At 41.0% G+C, this 20387-nt stretch overlaps 1 protein-coding gene across 5 annotated transcripts in view; it reads right to left on the bottom strand.

The window, feature by feature from the left end:
• The window catches only part of CNKSR2 (connector enhancer of kinase suppressor of Ras 2), a 546683-nt gene extending 526518 nt beyond the window's left edge, over window positions 1-20165 (bottom strand). For all 5 annotated transcript variants that reach the window (XM_082245580.1, XM_082245579.1, XM_082245578.1 and 2 more), the window contains exon 1: window positions 19774-20165. In XM_082245580.1, the coding sequence (XP_082101706.1) occupies window positions 19774-19837 (64 nt within the window). In that variant the 5' untranslated portion in view covers window positions 19838-20165. The remainder of the gene's footprint in view (window positions 1-19773) is intronic.
• Between the last annotated feature and the right edge of the window lie 222 nt (window positions 20166-20387).

The following is a 20387-nucleotide window of genomic DNA, read 5'->3' on the forward strand; positions in this document are numbered from 1 at the left end:
CCTACCGGAAAACAACCTCACTACAAGAAACACTGGTCCACAGCGAGTTTAAAACCAAAAAGGATCCTTGCCAGACTAAAGGCACTTTCCCATGCGGATCATGCGCACAATGTTCAGTTATCAAAAAATCCACATATAAGACACTACCAAACGGAGACCAGTTCACCCCAAAACATTTTGCAAACTGCAAGACCAAAGGGGTGGTCTACCTTATGGAATGCGAATGTGGCAGCTTCTACGTAGGGAAAACGCGACAGGAGTTCGGCATAAGAGTTAACCAGCACTTACAAAGTATGTCCATAAGCAACTTTTATTTACCATTAGGCCGCCATGTGGCCAATCATCACAAAAACCATATGCCCAAAGTCCAATTCTCCATACTGGACAGGATTCATATCCCCCCCAGAGGGGGGGATTGGAATAAAGTGCTCCTCCAGATGGAACTTCGCTGGATAAAGAAACTAAATGCAGCCCACCCACCGGGCCTGAATGAAAATGTCAGCTACCGCCCCTTTTTGGAGGGCTTTGTATCTGGGAAAACAGATTGAGGCACAGTAACAAAAGACCTAACGTCAGATATTTATTTTCCAAAAAAAACCCCCTCCACACATGGAGGACAACCTACCTTGAAAAACACTATCCCTTCTCGGAACTTTCCGATATTACATCTAAAAACACCCTGCTGGGATCGAACATTCACTGACCAAAATCAAGAACTTCATGTTTCATCCATATCACACATGAACAGCTCTATACTAATTGCTGCTCAAAATAAATAAAATAAATAACCTATATTTTATATTTTAATTTTTTTTTTTTTTTATTTTTATTTATATTTATTTTTATTATATATAACCTAAATAGCGTTCCCCCGTTTGGATGTTTTCAAAAAAGCCTAAAACTGGCTTCCAAATGGCACGTTATTCAGAATAAATCAATTCACTAATTGTTATACATCGCCTGAAAATTTAAAAGCCTGCTTGTTCTTTCCCCCAAATAAACCTCATCCGGCACAGGTAACCCCGGTGATCAAGACCGGGGAACAAGGAGTTAAGCAGACCTTCTATCATCCTCTGCCAATAGGACCCTGAATTGGGACCCACACTCCGCCTCCTGTGTCGGCGGCCGCATGAAATGTACCGTTCAGATTGAAGACAGGATGCGCGCGCACCCGCGACGCGTCATCCGGCAAGGATCTTCTGTTACACAAGCATGCGCCTATTGCGTATGCGCGAACGATATAAAAGGCCGGGAATCTCAAACAGGGCGTCACTTCCCTCGAGCTGAGGGACGGTGAGGACGCTCGGACCACGCTACTCGGACCTTCCACCCTTCTTCCCCCTTAACCAAAGGACAAAACTGTAAGTATACCATAGTGCAAAAGATGCACTGATGGTATCTTTATACTGGAATACACTTTTGACAATACTTTTCCTGTTCACTATATTTAGAACAGGAACAGTTGGACCAGCACCCCACAGTGGAGACCACTGGAACTGTATAGCATTACAAGACCAGTTGGGACAACACGCCACCTAGTGGACACATGCTGGAACCAATATTGCGTATATAATTCTATGTCACAAAGTAAGTACTAAAACAATATGGAACATATAAAAGTAAATATTGTTCTTAAATATTTAACCAAATACTCCCTCCCATATACAGACCTGACCTAATACGGGTTGATCCAATATCTTCTTCCCTCAACTGGTCTAGAGAATATACTTAACCAGTAAGTACATAACCAATACCACTGGCACATGTACTATAAATATACAAACGTATACTAATACCGCCACCTTATATATCCAAGTAGCTATATCCTGTTGATTCATATGAGGACCGGAGGACCACAAGCAGGCCCAGGCATTTCTTTATCTAAGTATGTATCACATGACCTACCATGAAACAAATGTCTCAGGATGGTCAAAAAACTAAATACCCTTACTACCATTTCACATATCTTGCAGAGATGGTTGATATTTTTCCTTGACAAAGGCCCCCCGCCGAAACGCGTAGGAATTTAAATACTCTCTCAAACAAAGATCCAACGCCAACCATAGACGTTTGGACCACAAGAGAGAGACTAATGTCACATTTCCACTATGTCACTTTTTTCATACTATTCTCCTTCACTCTCACCTATGGGTTCTTAGCCCATACATCACATGTAACATATGTTCTGCCAAACCAGAAATGTATGATAATTTCTTTTATGTTATTTTGAAATAAATATTATATTTATACTTAGAATACCTTTGTGTATATTAGCCCCTTTAAAGTCCCACAAACCTTGACTTGAGGCACCAAACCTCTTTCTTCAAAGATATTTAGGGATTATGGCTAAAACTGAACTATAAACCCCTTAAGGAATCGCATACCCAAAAAAACAGGTCTGTCTGTACGTTTTTCAAGTGGACCTGATCGGACCCTCCAGTCTCTATCGAGTGGCAGATGTCTGCTGACAACCAGCGCCATCCGATACTATTGGCCAAAAACAGACGGATGGTGGTCCTACTTTCCATCCATCCGATGGATTGAATCAGGTGGCATCCATTTCAATCCAACTGCCCCGTAGAGGAGACAGTGACTGTGTCTATGTTTGCTCTGTATAGCGGAGCAGACAAGACCTGTGATCAACCTGTTCAGCGGGGATTAGCGGAGAAATCCCCGCTGAGCAAGCGGATTCCGCTTAGGGGAGGTGCGTGTGTGAAACAGGCCTAAGGTGGCATGAGTTATTGGTTCTCCTATCGCCTCCAACTTGCTGAACTGTCCTTAGTGAGCCACTGCCCATAACACTATCAAGTCAAGTACACATGGGTAGAATGCCAGGCAACATCAGCTGGTTCAATAAAAACTTGCCGCCATTCAGGCCGTGTGTACAGCAGCCAGTTCGACAGAAGCCAGCTGCTCAGCATGCACAAAAAAAAAACAAAAACTGGCTCTTAACTTTTTTAGCTGGCTCCTAAACTTCAAGCAAATTTGTCAAGCCCTGGGACATCCTATTATGCATTTCACCCCCTCATACTTCACTTCCTAATCTCTTACTTTACTAAAATACTTTAGTAGTATCTCTAATCTACAAGTTAATGAAACTAAATCTAAAGCTCTTAACATTACCTTATCTGCCACTCATCTTCAAACAATTAAAAATTATTATTTTGGCTAGTCTGAATCTTTATCATATATAGCTTGCTACAATTCATGCCATTAAAATGCTCTATCTACCCAAAATACTGTACAATTTCAGAGTTCTACCTATCCCTAGTCAACATTTACATTCACTGCAACAAAAGATATTCTGATTCATTTGGAGTCACCACAAACACATACTCCCGGCTTCCACACTATCATAATCGTCTCAACGGAGGCTTAGCAGTACTCTCCCTTAAACGTTATTATCTAGCAGCACAGATATCACAACTTGGCTCTTCACTCTGCTTCTTAGGAATGCCCTATTTGGGCATGGCTAGTAAATTTGGCCTGGTCCCCCTCCCCGTTCCTTCCCCATCTATAAACCTAAAATGGATACCTTTATTCTTAGGACCCAAAATTTCTGATCATTCCCTAAGACACCTTCCCCCAACAGTGGATACTCCAGAAATGTTATTTCTCCATCTACCACTATCTAGAATACATGACACTCCTTCCTTTCCCCCAGCTTATGAAAATACTTTTGCATTCTGCTGGTGGAATCTCAAAAAGCATTAAATATGCATGGGATTTTTTTTCTTTTCAATGGTATTAAATCCTTTATTTTCTTTAAGAACACTGGAATCTGCCAGAAAAGGAACACTTTCACTATACTCAAATTCATCATTGCCTCTCTACCCTAGTCACTCATTGCACTTCTACGCCAAAACATTTGACCCCTTTTGAGAACTGGTGTAAATTAAACCCAAACTCTAAAGTCCTAGTGTCTACTCTCTATGCATCCTTTAACAAACTCATGGAGGTCCACATAAACTTGCTTACATGGAAAAATTGGAACATGAACTTGGATCCAATTTGGATATACAGGAATAGGAATCTATATAGCTAGCTAGCTCTAGATGTTCACTTAATATACTTGCTCAAGAAAATAATTATAAATTATTGTCCCGATGGTACCAAATGTATTCCTGATACTTCGCCACAATGCAATGCATTAACCTTCTAAGTTCAATCCTTCACATCACTCTCACTAAAAACCATGAAAAGCTCTCCTTCAAAAGCCTATTCCTCATCTAGATAACTGTAAACTAAAGCTGGTAGGATTTGTCTTGTTGGCGGCCTGACAAACATTAGCCAAAGCCTGGAAACCGATGTCGATACCCTTCTCTGGAGGGGGGTCCACTGTCAAACAACTGCTTTTGGGCATCGATTCATGAAAAATTTACTTCTTACCCTAACAATAACCACACCAAATACCTTAAAATATTGAAACCATGGCTTAATTTTATCAAAAAATTAAATATTGATCACTCGCTTTAACAAATTACCATCATCACCGATATTGAATCCACATAGCATTACCTCCTTATCCCAAACGTACTAATCCCTTTCCCCCTCCCCCTTTCCTTTAGGCTACTTTCCTTCAATTATTCACTTGACCTAATTGACTTGGATCTTATCCGATCCTTTTTACATTTTTATTTTTTTGCTATGTTTGCATTGTTCTTATTCACGAAAAAATGTACAATTTATTTAATATTGTATAACTCATTGACAGATTTTATGCCCTGTCATTCTCATTATTCCAAAAATTGTACTTTATTTTTATAAAAACAATAAAAACAGTTCCGTGCCATATTGTCTTGTTTTTCATTCAGTATTTGCTCCTGCCCCATCATACTACAGGATTACACAAAGTAGCTTGAGAATTTCAAAGGCTTGGTATCCACAGGCATTTTTTTAGCTAGATATGGCTTGCAAACACTGGTCTGAATAGCATAACTTTCAGTAAGCATTTACAAACCAATGAAAAAATGTTTTGTTAATGTTCCTGGGAGTGTTGAATCTTAGTGGGCTTAATGCTAGGCATACACTAGAAGATTTTCCAAACAAATACGGTATTTGTACAAAAATTCTCAGTGCGTTGACTTTACAAATGTCATGTCATTCGGAAGTACTTCAACCATTTTTATCATGTCATTCGGCAGTACTTCAACATTTTTATCATGTCATTCGGAAATACTTCAACATTTTGTTTGCTTTTACCATTCTATCTTGGAGCAAATCGACTTTCCCAAATGAAAACTACATACACTGTTAGAAATTCATGCAAGAAAAAAAAAAAATTTCCATTCAGCTTCCTCAAATTCTTGTCCCTGTGGTCAGAAGCGATTGCTGATTTGACTCCACTAATGAAGAAGAAGAAAAAAAACCTGTATTGAACACCCCCGACTGCAACTAAAGTATACCCTAAGGCACAGGTGTCAAACTGCGGGCTCTCCAGCTGTTGCCAAACTACAAGTCCCATAAGGCATTGCAAGGCTGACAGTTACAAAACTCCCAAAGGCAGAGGCATGATGGGACTTTTAGTTCTGCAACAGCTGGAGGGCCAGTTTGACACCCCTGCCCTAAGTGTTTCACGAAAACTGCTCAATGCTTTTTAAAGGAAGAATCATCCATTTAGGCTCTTTTCAATTAGGGTGGATTCCATGTGTAATCCATTCTGATCAGCAGGGGATTGGCCGCCTGTCCATAGGGAAGCATGGACCATCAGATCAGGTCGGCCTGAAAAACTAAAAGTCAGACCTGATCAGATCACTGTGTGAAAGGGGTCCATGGCAGGCCATACATGGGTCGAATTCCGGACAACTTTTCTTTCGAAAGTCAGAAAGTTTGCGCGTTTTGTGATCCGATGGTGCCACCATGGATTTTGAAATTCGACCAACCAAGCCTTCAACGTTGCTACAGAAAATTATTTTCTTGGCTGGGAATCTTTTTTTTCCCGGGAATTTTCTTTTCTTGCACTCATGCCCATTTTTTTTTTTTTATTATATTTCTCTAACTATTCTCCCATCATTAATTAGAAAATAGTTAATTTTTCAAAAAAATTCCAACATGCCCGAAAACTCAAATTTGATGGCAGCACGAAAATCGTTCATTTCTTGCGGCCCACTAAGGGTGTGAAATTTATAAGAAAATTCTTAGATGCGATATTTGAAAGAAAATGCTTTCGGAAATTCTCCCCCTATATGGCCGGCCTTACTTCTCCTAAATTTCCGATCAGGTACTTTTTTTTTTTTAATATTATATCGAACACACACACACACACACACACACACACACACACATACATACAGTGCCTTGCGAAAATATTCGGCCCCCTTGAACTTTGCGACCTTTTGCCACATTTCAGGCTTCAAAACATAAAGATATAAAACTGTAATTTTTTGTGAAGAACCAAACAACAAGTGGGACACAATCATGAAGTGTAACAAAAATTTAGTGGACATTTCAAACTTTTTTAACAAATAAAAAACTGAAAAAGTGGGCGTGCAAAATTATTCAGCCCCCTTAAGTTAATACTTTGTAGCGCCACCTTTTGCTGCGATAACAGCTGTAAGTCGCTTGGGGTATGTCTCTATCAGTTTTGCACATAGAGAAACTGAAATTTTCACCCATTCCTCCTTGCAAAACAGCTCAAGCTCAGTGAGGTTGGATGGAGAGCGTTTGTGAACAGCAGTTTTCAGTTCTCTCCACAGATTCTCGATTGGATTCAGGTCTGGACTTTGACTTGGCCATTCTAACACCTGGATATGTTTATTTGTGAACCATTCCATTGTAGATTTTGCTTTATGTTTTGGATCATTGTCTTGTTAGAAGACAAATCTCCGTCCCAATCCCAGGTCTTTTGCAGACTCCATCAGGTTTTCTTCCAGAATGGTCCTGTATTTGGCTCCATCCATCTTCCCATCAATTTTAACCATCTTCCCTGTCCCTGCTGAAGAAAAGTAGGCCCAAACCATGATGCTACCACCACCATGTTTCACAGTGGGGATGGTGTGTGTTCAGGGTGATGAGCTGTGTTGCTTTTACGCCAAACAAAGTTTTGCATTGTTGCCAAAAAGTTAGATTTTGGTTTCATCTGACCAGAGCACCTTCTTCCACATGTTTGGTGCGTCTCCCAGGTGGCTTGTGGCAAACTTTAAACGACACTTTATATGGATATCTTTAAGAAATGGCTTTCTTCTTGCCACTCTTCCATAAAGGCCAGATTTGTGCAGTATACGACTGATTGTTATCCTATGGACAGAGTCTTCCACCTCAGCTGTAGATCTCTGCAGTTCATCCAGAGTGATCATGGGCCTCTTGGCTGCATCTCTGATCAGTCTTCTCCTTGTATGAGCTGAAAGTTTAGAGGGACAGCCAGGTCTTCGTAGATTTGCAGTGGTCTGATACTCCTTCCATTTCAATATTATCGCTTGCACAGTGCTCCTTGGGATGTTTAAAGCTTGGGAATTCGTTTTGTATCCAAATCCGGCTTTAAACTTCTCCACAACAGTATCTCGGACCTGCTTGGTGTGTTCCTTGTTCTTCATGATGCTCTCTGCGCTTTAAACGGACCTCTGAGACTATCACAGTGCAGGTGCATTTATACGGAGACTTGATTACACACACAGGTGGATTCTATTTATCATCATTAGTCATTTAGGTCAACATTGGATCATTCAGAGATCCTCACTGAACTTCTGGAGAGAGTTTTCTGCACTGAAAGTAAAGGGGCTGAATAATTTTGCACGCCCAATTTTTCAGTTTCTTATTTATTAACAAAGTTTGAAATATCCAATAAATTTCACTCCACTTCATGATTGTGTCCCACGTGTTGTTCATTCTTCAAAAAAAAATAAAGTTTTATATCTTTAAAGTCTGAAATGTGGCAAAAGGTCAAAGTTCAAGGGGGCCGAATTATTTCGCAAGGCACTGTGTGTGTATATATATATATATATATATATATATATATATATATATATATATATATATATATATATATACAGTGGGTACGGAAAGTATTCAGACCCCCTTAAATTTTTCACTCTTTGTTATATTGCAGCCATTTGCTAAAATCATTTAAGTTCATTCTTCTTCCTCATGAATGTACACATAGCACCCCATACTGACAGAAAAACACAGAATTGTTGACATTGTTGCAGATTTATTAAAAAAGAAAAACTGAAATATCACATGGTCCTAAGTATTCAGACCTTTTGCTCAGTATTTAGTAGAAGCCCCCTTTTGATCTAATACAGCCAGGAGTCTTTTTGGGAAAGATGCAACATGTCTTTCACACCTGGATTTGGGGATCCTCTGCCATTCCACCTTGCAGATCCTCTCCAGTTCTGTCAGGTTGGATGGTAAACGTTGGTGGACAGTCATTTTTAGGTCTCTCCAGAGATGCTCAATTGGGTTTAAGTCAGGGCTCTGGCTGGGCCATTCAAGAACAGTCCCGGAGTTGTTGTGAAGCCACTCCTTCGTTATTTTAGCTGTGTGCTTAGGGTCATTGTCTTGTTGGAAGGTAAACCTTCAGCCCAGTCTGAGGTCCAGAGCACTCTGGAGAAGGTTTTTGTCCAGGATATCCCTGTACTTGGCCGCATTCATCTTTCCCCTCGATTGCAACCAGTCGTCCTGTCCCTGCAGCTGAAAAACACCCCCACAGCATGATGCTGCCACCACCATGCTTCACTGTTGGGACTGTATTGGACAGGTGATGAGCAGTGCCTGGTTTTCTCCACACATACCGCTTAGAATTAAGGCCAAAAAGTTCTATTTTGGTCTCATCAGACCAGAGAATCTTATTTCTCACCATCTTGGAGTCCTTCAGGTGTTGTTTAGCAAATTCCTTGCGGGCTTTCATGTGTCTTACACTGAGGAGAGGCTTCCGTCGGGCCACTCTGCCATAAAGCCCCGACTGGTGGAGGGCTGCAGTGATGGTTGACTTTCTACAACTTTCTCCCATCTCCTGACTGCATCTCTGGAGCTCAGCCACAGTGATCTTTGGGTTCTTCTTTACCTCTCTCACCAAGGCTCTTCTCCCCCGATAGCTCAGTTTGGCCGGACGGCCAGCTCTAGGAAGGGTTCTGGTCGTCCCAAACGTCTTCCATTTGAAGATTATGGAGGCCACTGTGCTCTTAGGAACCTTAAGTGCAGCAGAAATCTTTTTGTAACCTTGGCCAGATCTGTGCCTTGCCACAATTCTTTCTCTGAGCTCTTCAGGCAGTTCCTTTGACCTCATGATTCTCATTTGCTCTGACATGCATTGTGATCTGGAAGGTCTTATATAGACAGGTGTGTGGCTTTCCTAATCAAGTCCAATCAGTATAATCAAACACAGCTGGACTCAAATGAAGGTGTAGAACCATCTCAAGGATGATCAGAAGAAATGGAAAGCACCTGAGTTAAATATATGAGTGTCACAGCAAAGGGTCTGAATACTTAGGACCATGTGATATTTCAGTTTTTCTTTTTTAATAAATCTGCAACAATGTCAACAATTCTGTGTTTTTCTGTCAGTATGGGGTGCTATGTGTACATTCATGAGGAAGAAGAATGAACTTAAATGATTTTAGCAAATGGCTGCAATATAACAAAGAGTGAAAAATTTAAGGGGGTCTGAATACTTTCCGTACCCACTGTATATATATATATATATATATATATATATATATATATATATATATATATATAGCTGCTTCCCCCCCCCCCCCCGTTTAGACAGATCTGAACAGATGTAATCCATTAAGGTTGTACTTTTGTCACCTTTGATTAGTTTCCTCAACAACTGAAAAAAAAATTATAATAATGAATGAAAAAACAGATGTAAAACTGAACAGAAGTGAACAGGAATGCGTAAACTGATGTAAAAATGAATGAATACTCATCAGTTTTTTTCTTAGTAAAACAAACATGACTGAACTGAGGATGCCTGTTGAAAAAGGGCCCTAAAAGCTCATTCAACGCCAGCAATTTAGGGGTGGTAAAACCAACCGATTCCCCTTTAGGTACAGAGGCAGCGGCCAGGATTGTACACATGTCGGCAGGAGTTATACCCCATCACTTCAAGTAAAGCAGGGCCACGTAACCCCTTAAACACTACAACGAGGTTTGAGAGGTTAAAGTGGAGTTCCACCCTATTTTTATACTTACCTCCATCTTCTCGCTCCGGGTCACCTGAAAAAGAAATGGATAATCGCATATTTTTTTTTTTTTTACTTACCTCGTAGCGAAGAAAATATACTTACCTTACTTCCTTCTTCCTCCTTCCTCGGCCGCGGCCCGTCGTCACTTCCTGGCTCTGCAATGATTCCTGGGAGCTGGACGTCATAGCTTCCAGGAATCATTGCGCCTGCACCGGCCCCGACGTCAGTTCCGGGTCGCGCGCGTCATCCCCTTCTAAACAGCTTCTGGGCATGCCCAGAAGCTGTGGAGGGATGACGCGCACGACCCGGAAGTGACGTCGGGGCCGGCGCAGAGCATCGTGGGACCAAAGAAGGCGGAAGAAGACGCCGAAGAGGACGCGCTGGCTTCAAGCTGCCCACATCTGAGATGGCAGCGCTGGACAAGACGTTTGCAAGGTAAGTATTTGTCCTAACAGGTAAGTGCAACCCGGGACAGATCAGAGGCTAGCCATTGTGGAATGCACTAGCCCTGACTGTCCCGGGGGTATTAAAAAAAAAAAAAAAAAAAATCCAGGGTGGAACTCCGCTTTAAAGCAGGGAATGAGTAAGCAATGCAACATCTCCTCACTGACTGCCATAATGCTCTCTGAAGAGCAATCTGAAAGTGGATCGCGCTTTAGAGACCAAAGCAAGTGTGAACAAGCCCGAAGGCGAAGTTAAAGCATGAGCCAAGAACGGCTGTACATCTGTGTTTTTAAAGACCAATGACTGTCAATGCTGTTTCAATTATGTCCATTGCAGATGATGGTGTAGTTCACAGGGTCATGTTCGTGGTGCTTTGCATTGCATCTCACCAAAATGTACCCAGCATGTGGCGTCAGACTGGCATTACTGCTCCTTAAATTACTTCATTCATTTTAATGTAAATGCACTGCAAATACTTCAGAAACCTGCATATGGCTTTTACAGTGGACGTGTTTAGATCGCGTTAAAAAGTCGAGATAGTTTTCTATTGTATCATTTTTTTTTGGACGAACACAGAGGAGATGCCTGGCAAACGTTAACGTGACACAAAACGCATCAATAAAGCATCTTAACACAATAGATGCGTTAATGGAAGTTCATGATATCTAAAAATGTCAAAGCAGATGTAAATAAGCCTTTACCCAGTTCTGGACTAGAAGGAAGGATTTGCCCCCTTAATGATCAGGCCATTTTTTGAGATTCGTGCTGCATTATTTTAAGGGGAAATTGCACCGTCATGAGACACTGTACCCAAAAAAAAAAAAAAAATGTATGTCCTTTTCTTTTCCTACAAATAGAGCTTTCTTTTGGTGGTATTTGATCACCTGTGCGGTTTTTATTTTTTTGCGCTATAAACAAAAAAAGAGCGACAATTCTGAGAAAAAAAAAAAAAAAAAAAAAACACACAATATTTTTCACATTATGCTTTATAACATTCCCAATAAAAAAAATCTAATTTTTTTCATCCTCTTAGGCCAATTTGTATTCTGCTACATATTATTGTTAAAAAAAAAAAAACAACAACAATAAGCTTATTTTGATTGGTTTGTGCAAAAGTTATCGTGTCTATAAACTAGGGGAAAGATTTATGTCATTTTTATTAATTTCATTTACTAGTAATGGCGGCTTTCTGCAGTTTTTAGCAGGACTGCGACATTGCTGCTGACAGATCGGACCCCTAACTGACATTTGACACTTTGGGGGGGGGGGGGGGGGGACCAGTGACATTACTACAGTAATCAGTGCTAAAAATATGCACTGTAATAATGATACTGGCAGGGAAAGGGTTAACCTAGGGGTGATCAAAGGGTTAAGTGTGAGCCCAGGGGAGTTTTTTTTAACTGTGGGGGGAGGGATTGTGAAATGATCATAGAGACCTGTGATCCTATATAGAAGGATGACAGGCACTCTGATCATTTCAGAGAGAAGAACGGTCAGCAGTGTTTACAACAACTGCCAGTCCTTCTCTCTCAGCGGGGAGCGATCGCGGGTGCCTGGCGCAATCGCGGCCTCTGGTCCCGCGGATCGGCATCCCCACTGCGCACTCCCCCCCAGCTCCACTCCCGTGACCGACGTTGTCTTGCGCAGCCGAGCCAGCCTGCCGCAGTAAATATGCGGCGGGCGGTCGGCAAGTGGTTAAACAAGTATAGGGACCCTTCACATGGATATGTTTTTCTTGCAAGAAAAAAAAAAAAAACAAACACACACACACACACACACACACACACCACAAGAAAAATGTTTCCCCTTAACAGCCCATTTAGACTGGCGCGATCCGACTTTGTGGGGCGACTTTGATGCGACTTGCACGGACTTCATATAATTGAAGTCAATGCAAGTCGCCTCCGGGTCGCCCCAAAGTAGTACAGGACCCTTTTCCTATGTCGGAGCGACTCGTGTCGCTCCTATTAGAATGGGTCCTGTGCTAATCAATGGCGAGCGACCGAGCGCGACTTGTCAGGCTGACAAGTCGCACTAGTCTGAATGGACCCTTAATCCCATTTAAAAAAAACTTTTCACACCACTGCATTCCACGTGCAGTGCATTTTGAAAAGTCCTCCATGCTGCATGTTTGTGGTTTTGTAACCCGCACCAAAAACCCAGCTTCCCATTGAAATGAATGGAAATCGCAGAAAAATATTGGTAGAAACGCACTGCGATTGTGCATTTTTGGTTCATTTTTGAGTCATATCCCGTTTTTCACACTGCAGGCAACCCAAAACTGCACCAGAAACACACAGAAAAAGCATCTGAAACACAGCAAAACCGCGGTAAAAAGACATATGCTTTTTTTACCACAAATTTGCTACAGAGCACTGTGAAAGTACCCGTAGTCTCTATTAATCGGTTGCTGTAGGGCATGCTGGGACAATTAACTTTTCAGTAGCTGAAGGGTCACAGGTTAGGCTTTGACTACAGTGTATGTCTGGAATTGAAGCAACAGGTACAAATTGATACACTTCTTGATAACAACACAGATATGTTTCTATCTTTTACAAACTTGGTTATAAAACGGGCACAATAACGTTTTTAAACAAAGAAAAATATTCAAATAGAAATACACAGAATATGTAAAGAAGGTCTTCTTGAAGGCCCCTTTCACAATGACGCACCAATTGAGTGCGCCTGGCAGTTTTTTAGGCAGACCAACTTGGACCATCCATTGCCCTCTATGGAGCAGTCCTATGGAGCAGTCCAGAAGTCAAAGAAAACCTGCCAACATCTGATCCGATCCCATCCACTAAAAACAGACAGATAGGGATCCGTTCCCCATGGATGGAAATGGACAGATGGTCAATTTCCATCCAAGACGAAAGCTGTATCCGTGTTCACTCTGCATATTCTGCCTGCCCAGCGGAGAGATCCCCTGGCAGACTCCGCCAGTGGCAAAGGACCCTTCATGGGGCTAATATAGGAGACCAACATACAGCTGTATACATGTTTAACATTCTTGATTTACAAGTGAACAGAATTAAAGGCAATACTTTGCCCCCCCCCCCCCATTTGGGTATAGTAAGGAAGGGTTATATTTCAGCTCCCCCCCATCTGTGTCCCAATAGGGAGATTTTCCTTCAACTTAAACCTTGACCTATAAGCAGTGGTGTATTTAGGTTTTGTGCTGCCCTAGGCCTGACTAAACTTGTGCACCCCCTAATTTACATATGACCCACCCCGTCCTGTAAAGGCCACGCCCTTTACTGTTTACAACCCGCCCTGTCATCTGTGAACCACAGACCACAAGTCTATCAGTGCCTATCAGCATAGCCTCATCAGTTCCCATACGTTCAGCCTCATCAGTGCCCATCTGTGCAGCCTCATCACTGACTGCTTTATGGGGTTGCCAGACTGATTTGCCAACTGGACTCTGCCCTCTGGCCCAATTCACCCCATAAGACTGGCACTATATTAAAAGTGTAGCGCAAGCTGACAGACCCTTTTCGTGCGGGACCCGGGAGGAGGCTGTTTTTTTTTTTGTGCAGGGTGCAGCTTTTTTGCTGCCCCCCTGCAAAGTGCCGCCATAGGCCTGGGCCTTGTTGCCCTAGGCCAAGATACAGCACTGCCTATAAGCAAAACAGGAAGTGATAGGAAATCCCTCCAAAAAGGGAAATCCCTGGTTGTCAACACAACTAGTGTCCCCGTTTGAAATTTTCCCTCTTATTCTCTTCTGGTGACAACCCAAAATCTGGGATTTTCTTCTTCTTTTGTTATTCGCGATAATGGTAAACAGGAAAAACAGAGAGGGTGAATCTCTCTAAAGGACACAAAATACTTGATAGGAGTTTCAATCGCTCTACAATCTAAAAAATTCAGGATGTTGCAGCTCACCAATTCTTAAATGTGGTGGATGCATTTTTTTACCCTTTATTTTTACTTGCTGATCCTGCCAGTACCGGTTATTGTTATTTTTCAACTTCCTTTAACAGACCAAGAGGTCCAGCAAAAGTGGCAATTAGAGGGTTCAGACAAACCCATTTACCACTGCCTGAAGTGTTTACAATGGTCAGCTTTTATTTGAGTTAAACCTTTATGCCAAACGCTCCTCTAAGGCAAGGGTCTTCAAACTATGGCCCTCCAGCTGTTGCGGAACTACACATCCCATGAGGCATTGTAAAACTCTGACATTCACAGACATGACGGGAATTGTAGTTCCTGAACAACTGGAGGACCATAGTATGAAGACCCCTGCTCTAAGGCCTCATTAACACAGGAGAACCATAGTGTACGCCCATGTCTATTCATGTAATTTTTGGACACAGCCGCTGCTTCCACTTTAACAGCCACGGAGCTGCGGTGCATAGCCCCAGAGATGTATAGTAACTAAGTAGAACTACTTCACTACTGTACTTGTAACGAAAGGCGGTATCTGTACTTTCCTAGAGTAGAATTTTTTTTCTCCTACTTCCACTTTTACTTCACTACATTTTTTCAATGATTTCAATACTTCTACTCCGATATTTTTTTTTTTTGTGCTGCATAGTTACTCGTTACAATTATAAAAAATACCACTGCCAGAACAGTAGATGGCAGGTTTCATGAAGCTCAAAACATGTGTATTATCAGCGCATACGACAATAAATGCTACTGTATGTATAAATAAAAACTGCATTTGAAATAATAAAAAACAAAATGATGTTCAAACTTTTAAATTCTTTCTTTAATAACTACATAACACAGTACTTGTACTTTTACTTTCAGTACTTGAGTAGCAAATTTTTTTTAAAAAACTACTTGCAATACTTAAGTACAAAAAATGTTGAATACTTTAGTACTTCTACTCAAGTCACTTTTTGATCGAGCACTTCCACTTCTACTCAAGTCACTTTTTGATCGAGCACTTGTACTTTTATTCAAGTATGGGTTTCAAGTACTTTATACAACTCTGCATAGCCCTGAATGCACAACGTCTGTGCAACTGCAGCGGTCAAATCAGGAGCACTGGCTGTGCCTGTGCAGCCACTGTGTCCCAATTGAACAACTGTGCATCACTGTGCGGGAAAATACACCCCTTGTATGAGCATACACTACAGTATGCCCATGTGAGCAAGGCCTAATTCTTCTATTGCATCGTAACACCACTCTCTCCCCAGACTGACAATGCTTATGTCCAAATGTGTCCCTGTTGCTCCTCCAGTGGAATGGAGCCACACTAAGACAGAAAAGGGAGAAATTTGCTAATACTGGAGCAGCTGGGCAAAGTAACCAATCAGCTTCCAAGTTTTAGCCCTCGTTCACACTGAGTAGCTAAACTTGCACGATTTAGAACCCGCATTTTTAGTGCGAGTTCGGAGGCGATTTGAATGACATCTGTGCGGGTTCATGCACAGATGTCTATTGAAACCACCCCCCAAGTCACCAAAAGTAGTACAGGAACTACTTTTGGAAATCAGTGTGGCACCGCATAGTCGGCATCGCACCAATTGGGACAGCGCCGTTGCTGGCAATAGGCTGCGATTTAGCGTGCAATTTAACATGTCGCCAATATAAACGGGGGCTAATTGTCAAAGCTTAATTTAACAAGCTGAAGTTAGAAGCTGATTGGTTACTATGCACAGCTGCACCAGGTTCTGTGTGCACCAGTTTTAGGGCCCTTTCACACGCGCTCTCCGTATGTCCGCAAATCATTTTTTTTTTTGCGGATGATTTGCGGACATAATGTAAGTCAATGGCATTGCGGATGTCAGCGGAATACCATCCGCTGACATCCGATTTTCATCCTTTCAGTTCTGTTCCATTTTTTGAAACGGAACAGAACCCTATTTTTCCTCCGTTCAAAAAACGGAAAGGAAGGAAAATCGGATGTCAGCGGTGTCATCCGCTGACATCCGCAATGCCCATAGACTTACATTATGTCCGCATTTCATCCGCAAACGGATGGGATGACACAAATGTCATCCGCTCCGTGAAAAAAAAAAAAGTCCCGCAGCGGACAAAAACAGCGGGGCGGCCGTGTGAAAGAGGCCTAAATAAATCTCTTTAAGTGCCTTACAGGCTAGATCACTGGAAAAAAAAAAAAAAGAGAGGAAAGCAGCCTCCACATTAAAGAACTGGTAAACTGCAATATAAAAGCAGAAATGTTATAGGTTTAAAGAGGAGTCCCGCCCCCTTCCTAAAAATTAAAAGTCAGCAGCTACAAACACTGTAGCTGCTGACTTTTACTATTAGGGCACTTAAGTTTCAAGGCATCCAGGGATGTCCTCACCCAAGCGGATTCTTGAATTGGCTCTCAGGATGCTGGCACCACCATCCTGGCTAAGGAAAACTGACAGTGAAGCCTTGTGGATTTACAGCCGGTTTCCTAATGCGCATGCACTTAATTGCGCTGCGCTCTGTGAATGGGCCGGCAGGGGGGGGGGGTTAGAGAGTGGGTACCTGCTCCCCCCAAAAAGGTGCCAAAATGTGGCAGCGAAGGATAGGGGAGGAGGCAAACAAGCGGAGCTTCCCCTTTTGGGTGGACCTCCACTTTAAATAACACTTTACATTTTCATACTCAGTCTCAATATAACCATTTTAGGCAAAATTCTGGAGACCCAAAATAATTGTGACTGCAATACAAATATTCAAAACATAATTAAACTAGAATAGAGGACCATCTAAAAGAATGCCTTTCAAGGTGCACTCTTGCTGCACCAAGATATCCAACTCCAAATAAAAATGAACATAGTGCACCGTAATCTGCCCAACGTATGTACATGAGCTACACTAATAACCCGGTTTGCATTCCATAATCAATCTTCCCATCAGGATTCCTACAGCTCTTGGTAACTATGGTACAGAAATAGAGGCCAGCACACATGCACCCATTTTAGAGGAACCTGCACAAAAAAAGACTACATTACGAAGGGTTAAATCTCCACACCCACGCAAAAAAAAGAAAAAGAAATTAAAGGGTCATTAATCAATGTCTCTTGGCAGCACAACCCTGCATTAAACCTATCCATTCAGAAGATCCCCTTGGTTCCTAAAGACGGAGGATTTCTAGAATAGATCTGGCACCATTTCACTGCCCCAATTTTTGTATTTTGCACTGAAAAGTCTTTGATGAATCCCAAGAGTATTAACAGCACACGCAAACATTAAAAGAGGACAAGTGGATCTGGGAAGCAATCTGTATTTCACATCAGTCTTAATTAGGCAATTAGTTTTCTTAACCCATGTAGTCCATATAGGAAAAAAAAAAAAAAAAAAAAAAAAACACAACTGCGGTTAATTGCTGGTTGTGACCTACATTATAGGCAAAAATGCATTTCATGTACATGCATTTATTTTAAAAAGGTAAATGGGATTTCCTAGGAAATGGTAAAAGAAGAAAAAAAAACAAAAAAGGGGTGAGAATAATAGCAGATAGAAAAAGGTAGGTATGAGTTCACAGCATTGGCAGGTAAAGTACTACGGTCCCCTGTTCAGCACCAACACAAGCGTAGGGACTAGGGATGAGTAGAGTGACTTCATAGGTGGTGTCATTTTGCCAAATTGAAAACTGCCAATTTCATATAATGAGCTGCTTAGGTGCAATTTGCTAGGGGAGGAAAATGTATGTAGAAGGTGTGAGTTTGGAGGGGATTATTTAAGGTAATTTACTTTCTCAGGGTATATTTAGTGTAGTTTAGCTTATTTCCTTTGGTGTGGTTTTTATTTGATCATTATTTTGGTACTGTTGCTTTATATTTTTTTTTTTTTTTTTTTTACTAATTTTTTCCCCTGGCTGTGAAAAGGTAAACTAATGAATTCAGGGCTTGTGTTTTTTTTCCCTCCTAAAAGATATATATTTATATATATAAATAAATAAATAAATAAATAAAAGGTAGTTAAGCGTATGTCCTTATGGCGCTGTTTTTATTTGATGTTTGCTTTATATTTAGTATTTTACAGTTTTTTTTTTGTTGTTTTTCCCCCCCCCCCCCCTCGCTGTGAAAATGTAAACTAATGAAGTTAGGGTTGTGTTTTTTTTTTTTTTTCTCCTAAAAAAGGTATATATATATATATATATATATATATATATATATATATATATATATATATATATATATATATATATTTATATATTTTTTTTTTTCTCCTAAAGGTATATTTAAGGTAGTTTAGCGTATGTCCTTTGGTACTGTTTTTATTTGATGATTTGTTTTATATTTAGTATTTTACAGTTTTTATTTTTGTTTTTTTCCCCCCCTTGCTGTGAAAATGTAAACTAATGAAGTTAGGGTTGGGTTTTTTTTTTTTCTCCTAAAAAAGGTATATATATATATTTTTTTTTTTTCTCCTAAAGGTATATTTAAGGTAGTTTAGCGTATGTCCTTTGGTACGGTTTTTATTTGATGATTTGTTTTATATTTAGTATTTTACAGTTTTTTTTTTTTCACCCCTTGCTGTAAAAATGTAAACTAATAAAGTTAGCGCTTGTTTTTTTTCTCCTAAATGTATATTATAAGGTAGTTTAAAGCGTATGTCCTTTGGTACTGTTTTTATTTGATAATTTGTTTTATATTTAGTATTTTACTGTTTTGTGTTTTTCTTCCCCCCTTGCTGTGAAAATGTAAACTAATGAAGTTAGGGTTGTGTTTTTTTTTCTCCTAAATGTATATTTAAGGTAGTTTAAAGCGTATGTCCTTTGGTATTGTTTTTATCTGATGATTTGTTTTATATTTAGTATTTTACAGTTTTTTTTTTTTCACCCCTTGCTGTAAAAATGTAAACTAATGATGAAAAGGGTTCTTGTTCCCCTCCTAGGTCTAGGATAGATGAAAGGGGCTTCCGTAACCCTCCAGACCCATTTAAAGCCCATGGCACCCTAAAAATTGAAAAAAATTACAATAAAAAATAAATAAAAACCACACTCCTCCAAAGAACTCTCCCGAAATCTAAAATGAAAAACTCTCAATCTCTAATTGGGTACCACAGATCTACGACGAGGTATGCCCTCCCTACTAGGATCTCCATAACGTACGCAACTGGGGAAGTTCCCACGTTTCCTCGCTCAGGTCTGCGCCTTGATGCGCACAGGTCATGGCAAGAACCTGTAGTAACACAATCCACAGCAGGGAATCATAACCAACCGTCAGCTAACGGGACATCAGAACACATTTACGACAGACGTTCACCAGGACGTCAAAAAAAAGGGGGGCAAGCAAGAAGACATGCACAGTACCTTTCATCCAGTCCACCACTTGGCTCGGGGACCATTTACTCACAGGTTCCATAATCAATGCCATATTAAACTTTGCCAGGGTTTGATTAGCCACAGATACCAAAGAGATGTTCTGTACAGCCCCAAGCCTTGTCAGCTTCCCAGGCTCTTGGAATTGGCAGCAGCACAAGAGCGAGCTTTGTCTTTTAGCAGACACTTCTCAGCCTGGGTGGAAGGCAGCAGCAGCAGCTGTGGATGTCAGCAATGCTGGGATGTCGCTGTCCAGTGGTGCTCAGTACATGCTTCCATTAGCAGCATCAGTTCTCATACTGCTGGACAGAGCACTCCTCTCCACACTGTGCACAATGCTGCTTCACACCAGTCACTCCAAGCAAAAGCAGCCCTTTCTCTCTTCACTCTTTTCTCCCACCTTTCCCTCCCCTCCCTACATGACATCATCCCTCCACCCCCATCCACAAAGATTCCACCATCAACTCTTCTGTTTCTTTCCTTTTCACACTAGCTCTTCTGTAGGAATGCTCCATAGTCAGTCCTTGTTCTTCGCACTGACGGAGCAAAGCTGCACAATAAAAACACATTTTTTTTTTTTGCGCACATTTCTGATTTTAAATAGG

Source organism: Pelophylax lessonae (genome assembly GCF_965119305.1).
Source record: "Pelophylax lessonae genome assembly, chromosome: 2".
Taxonomy (NCBI): domain Eukaryota; kingdom Metazoa; phylum Chordata; class Amphibia; order Anura; family Ranidae; genus Pelophylax; species Pelophylax lessonae.